The sequence below is a fragment of the Sycon ciliatum genome, chromosome 4 (assembly GCF_964019385.1).
Source record: "Sycon ciliatum chromosome 4, ocSycCili1.1, whole genome shotgun sequence".
NCBI lineage: Eukaryota > Metazoa > Porifera > Calcarea > Leucosolenida > Sycettidae > Sycon > Sycon ciliatum.
In genome coordinates this window covers 10,904,146-10,909,977 of record NC_088646.1, presented here as the reverse complement: position 1 = coordinate 10,909,977, position 5,832 = coordinate 10,904,146, and the positions used below count along the sequence as shown (strand labels likewise).

The window sequence follows — 5,832 nt, the reverse complement described above, 5'->3', positions numbered from 1 at the left end:
CGTGTATCAAGCCATTTTCTCAGCCGATTGTTACCTTACGTCAGCCCTACAACCTGCACAGGGCAGGCCCGTCACTGACGTCTATGCTGGACAACTAATACTTCATTCAGTTGACGCAAGTGACAGACACATGCTGCAGCCGTCATCACCTGCTTGACAGCACAGCCATGCAGTCTCAATGCACATAACAAGCAAGATGGTAAAATCTGACCCTGAGGCATTCCCAGATGCTTAGGTCAAGAAAACAGAGAAAAAAGAAGCACTGGAGTTTGATTCAGACATATCAACAGGAGAGTCTCGGAACTGTTGCAAACCGGTGATCTAACCAGTGATTTTACACATATTGTCAGAACCAATAAGGAATGCCACACATCTACGGTAACATTAGGAGGAGAGTAGAGACATAGGTGCATCCTGAGCGACAAATGAATGCTCATCAGCATGTCCAGTCCTTTCCCTTGGCCTGGACCACACTGTAGCTATCAGGGATAAAGGCCTCACAAGGCCGCATCATGCACGTGCTTCATGAGGCCCGGGGTCTTCTTTCATGTCCTTTTGCAAATTACACAAGCAGCCCTCATTCTGATACACAAGCACACCTCACATGCAACACATGGCATAATTTTAAAGTGAATCACAATACCAAAATGAGATCGGACAATATGCTTGATTTTGTATTTCATTCAAATGGTTCATCTTGAAAAACGAATCGCTGTAAATTGGTTGCCCCAAACATGTCTTCAGAATTTGAAAATATCGATACTCCGATGCGAAACTAGTAGTGCGGCGTTGCAGAACTGCCAGAGAGACCGATGGTGAATAGGGGGAGGTCAACAATGCAGTACCTAGAAGTTTGGTCGTAAGTGGTTTCGACTGGTAGATCCTATCAACAACAGCAGCACAGCAGCAGGAGCGGCGGCGGTGAGGTCAGCCGCAGCGCTGCATGACAGTGCAAACATACAGCAGATCAAGGTGCTCTGAATGGCTGAGACAGCTGGACTAGGGTAATTGGCCAACAGATCTCAGTGGAATATCTAGATAACATGCATGAAACCTCAACGTTACCAAGCAGCACAAACTTGGCAAAGGGATAAATAATCCTCCATCTGTGAAATGTCTAGGATATAATCTGACTCTCGAGTGAGTTCAAGCCATGCTCATGAGCACACCGTGATGCTGTAGAAGTGAGCTCAAGCCATGCTCATGAGCACACAATGCTCGAGTGAGTTCAAGCCATGCTCATGAGCACACAATGCTGTAGATTTCTGCCACATGCATGGATCAAGGACTTTCAAATAGCTCCCTTCCATTGTCATCCTCCTCACTTCGCAGGTACTGCGCAACGCGAGGTAGAATCCTGGAGGAGGCGCGTATGTGACTGTTCATGATCCGGGTGAGCTCCTTGTCAAACGGATCGTAATTCTTGTATGATTGGGAATGGCTACGTTTGTTCACGCCCTGTCTATGATCAATAATACACTGGAAGCGGTCAGCGGGCACCTCCATGTTCAGGAAGTTTGCGATCCTCTGCAGCTCGCCTTTCAAATCCGCCACCAAGTCCTCAAAGTACACAATGTGCACAGGCCTACCGTTACTAACTCCAATCCAGAATGAAACAAGCTTCTCAAAACGACCTCCAATCACCGCCACGTTGTCCTTGAATAGATCTGGAGGAAAGCAATTTCAAACAATCGGAGAAATCAAAAACAGAACATCTTGAACATGTCACAGTGCTACATGTATTATAAACTCTCAATGTATATTCCGTTCCGCCATGGTTGGCTCTGTCTCCTCATCTAAATTGATTAACTTAATTGGCCGTCTTTCGACATGCCAGGAGATGTCACAGTGTCTAATGATAAAAATATAACGTAATCAGTTGCCTGATGATCGTGACTACGTGAAACTCGAAGTTGCAACACAGCCTCCCCTCTCTCACTTGTGTGGATAAAAAGTAAAATAAAAAAATGAAAAATCTCTTATGCTTGCCTGAACAACGGCAGCCAGATAGCCTTTCTTGGATTCAAAAGAAACCGACAGCAGTTCAGAAGTAAGCCCACCTTCGGGAGAGGAGGTTGGGGGGGGGGGGGGCAGTAGAATAAGTCATTTCGAATACTGCCAGAGCTATGTGCAACTACAGGATCCATAAAAATCGACCCCGCATGTGAGTTTTTGCTACGGGTGAAACGAGTCACATGTATATGTATATCAGAGCACTAGCTCGAAAATTTGAAAAGAGCGAGTACTCGTTTCCCAAAAAATACGCTAAGCATACTAGGCACAGCTGGCAACTGGAGGGCAGAATATTTCTGCCCTCCAGTTGCCAGCTGTGGTGTGTGTATGCACGTGTGCACATGCGGACATCCGATGTGTTTTGTGTGTGTGTGTGTGTGTGTGTGTGTGTGTGTGTGTGTGTGTGTGTGTGTGTGTGTGTGTGTGTGTGTGTGTGTCAATCCTTTTTCTGCACCTCGTCCTCACCCACTTACTGAGGTGTGGTGAGCCCATAAGTGGGATCATTTTCAAGTCCACCCAGAGTTTTGGGGATTTCAGGGGGTGTCGGCCGTTGGGCGGTTCAATAACCAATTGAGTCATCTTTCCAAGATTCCTTTTGAGTCTCTCTCCCCTCTCCCGGGGGGGGGGGGGGGGGGGGGGACTCACGTGACCAGTTCTGGCAGTGAGCAACAAGTACAGTACAGTACAGTACAGTGTGTGTTATGTGGTGTATGTGTGTGTGTGTGCAGATGTGTACTCACATGTGTTGTGTGTGCTGCACATGTACATGTATGTGTGTGTGTATAATATTGTGTGTATACGTGTGCACAATATTCATGTGTGTGGTGCCCTACAACCCAATGTAGTATTCCCAAATCAAACTGCTAAAAAATGTTCTTACCCCGTTTCGTTTTAAACATTTCCAGTGCGGCTGCTTCTCGATGGTTTCCCGTGGCTTCGCGGCTAAACTCGGCCTTTGCAGCATCAAACGGATTGCGTAGCAGCAGGATCGTACCTTCGTACTTCAACTCGTCGCCGAGCAGGAGCGAATGCGCCTTGACGACAACAACGGACGCGTTACTCCACGTGCCGCCACCCATACGTGTCTTGGACAGTTTCTCGGCGTATATTGATCCACTGTACACTCCGGTCATCTGCTCAATTAAATAGCGAGTCCAGAAGTTCCCACTCCCCGGAACACTGGTTAGCACTATTATGGGTCTCTTGCGCTGTAAGAATACAGGCTGCACGCACACATGGCCCATCAGTACGTGGTCATTTTCTGAAAACTGCTCACTCGCTGCCTTCATGGTCATTGCGATCCTGTCCCGCTCGGTCACACGTGGCCAGGACACCTCTTTGCCATGATTCCATACCGTAATGGGATGCAGCCTCCGGGGTGGCGAGGACCATGATGACTGTTTCCAGCCGAAAACAAACACAGTTATCACGACGATCGCCGTGCACGTCAATACGGCTCTCGGCTTCACTGCATCCAGGCTAAATGGCATGGCAGCGGCAGATAGAGTAACATTACCGGTACTAGCAACAGCACGCTGCCATTCTACACTTGGCTACTGACTACCGGACACTATCGTGGTCAATGACAAACGAACCGTTTGCACACATCTTCCTTCAGGACGATGCTGCTGCTGCCACACGAGAAAATAGTGAGCTGGCCCTGCTGTAGACCTACCAGTCACCTGTGCAGCTGCTGACTTGCAGCTGCGCAGCGAATAAAGCTACGATGCAGCCTTTGCTTTGCTTTGCAGAAAGCACCAAGATAAAAATATTTATACCTTTCGAGTTCGGGAGCCAAATTACATCCAGGATAGACGGATTCTGCTGAGCAGTTGGCGTAGATATCTGTGCACGAGTGATGTCAAGCGATTTGTTTAGCGACCCGTAACACGGAACACCTAGATCAGTCTGCGCTGCGCGCGCTTCGCAGATCTACCATACACACAGGACACCTCTTTATAATAGAGAGGTTCTGCAAAACGAAAATGTGTACGAACTTTCGCTCTACGTCACAAAGTGAGAAACTTCGCACGAACTTTCGCAACTTTGGACGCGAAACTTGCAGGGAACGCGAAATGAACTTTCGTAGGAAGTTTCGTGAGATCGGATCATGGCGTACGTGCACTTGGCGCATGCAAACTACGAAAATGTGCAGAACACAAAGTTCGTGCGAAAATTCGTACACATTTTCGCAAGACCTGTCGCGAAACTTCGTTCGAATTTTCGTTGTGCAGAACCTCTCTAATTATTTTAATTTGCTTCGTCGCGACTTCTTGCACAACTACTGCCTGCAGCCTGGCATTGTGTATTTGTGGCAAGTGGCAGTCGACAAGTAGTTACATTGTACTTGCGACGCGTGTTAGACAATCATGCAGAGCATGCGATCATCTGATCATGGGCCATGGCCACTCACCATGCATGCTCACTGATTCAGTCAGAAATCGTGTCACGTCTAAAGAATGCAGCTGAAGAATGACGTGAACCTTACAAAATAAAAATACAAGATGTAGATGACATCTACGTGGTGTCTACCCGTCACTCAGCGTCACGTCGACAGGGAGGAAAGTAGTAAAAATACAACTCCCTGCTACCGGTATACCCGTAGCCGTACCCGGGCCGTAGTGACATTAGTAGTAGTACTAGTAGTAGTGACCGTACCATGGTGACCAGTCAGGCCTTGTTCATGTTGTCAGTTGACGTCTACTACTACTAGTAGTAGTACAGTAGTAGTACTACTACCGTACTAGTACTAGTAGCGATGGCATGGCCGCCGGCGCAGCATGGAGCCAGGACTCAGGAGTCAGGACTGGTGATTTTCCAGACTCTACGGCCAGACGACTCACATCACGAATAGCCGAAAACCTCTGCTGGCCCTAGCCCCTCTCTGGATCATGTGCATGATGTGGATAGCTTCTGGCCGTCTCGGTCATCCCATACATGTACATGTACCCATGGCCCTAAGGGGGGGGGGGGCGATGATGTGCAAGAGTACCTCGGCTCGCTCACTGTCACTGACGCTCAGGCATGCAAAGACTCAATTAGTTACTAAGTCTAATCTTAGTTGCAAGGACGGATTGACAGCGTGTGTCTGTCGCCAGTCTGTCATGCTCTTCGACTACTGTAACTGAGTACTACTACTAGTACTACAGTACTACTTACTACTAGTACTAGTACTAGTACTAGTAGTAGTAACCTCAACTCAAGCTAGCTGTGTGTGCTTGCGACACCCGGACCAGACTCCAGAGTCCAGAGGCAGGCTTGCCGCGCCGCTGGGCAAAGACAGTAGTACTAGACGGTGCATGCTTGCGTGGACGTCTGGCGATGATGCCTGTACAGCTGTGCACCGCTAGCGCTCTCCCCTGACTGACTCAGTGACCATGGTGACTGTACTAGTACTAGTGAGACAACAGCGCTAGTGCCCGTACTAGTGCGAGTAGTGGTGCTGTGCCGGTCCAAGAACTAATTATTTTTTATTATGATCTGAATCACACAGCACAGGGTTTTCACGACTCCTAGACCTAGACCTGATAATTAAAAGTCCCTGGTACTGTACTGCCTCTCTCTACCAGACTCTAGTCTAGTACATAGTCATTATGTGATATAATGAAGCATATTAGTTTACTAGTATTAGTATTACGATTACGGATCTACACCACAGCCAGTCTCGCCACCATCATCGCACTGACACTGAGTCTGACATTCTGTACTGGAGCTGGAGGGCCCCGCCCGGGAGGATATCACCATGGAGATCATGATCGCTGACTTCGCACGCGCAAGCCGGGTCATCATCATGATCATGATTCCATGAACCTTTCCTGG

At 48.2% G+C, this 5,832-nt stretch overlaps 1 protein-coding gene across 1 annotated transcript; it reads right to left on the bottom strand.

Moving 5' to 3' along the window:
• Positions 1-648: 648 nt before the first annotated feature.
• LOC135814442 (sialate:O-sulfotransferase 1-like) lies at positions 649-3,947 on the bottom strand. The gene is made up of 2 exons (XM_065327566.1): positions 2,894-3,947; positions 649-1,667 (listed from the first exon to the last, which is right to left on the bottom strand). The coding sequence occupies exons 1-2, from the start codon at positions 3,501-3,503 to the stop codon at positions 1,282-1,284; spliced, it is 996 nt and encodes a 331-aa protein (XP_065183638.1). The 5' UTR covers positions 3,504-3,947; the 3' UTR covers positions 649-1,281.
• Between the last annotated feature and the right edge of the window lie 1,885 nt (positions 3,948-5,832).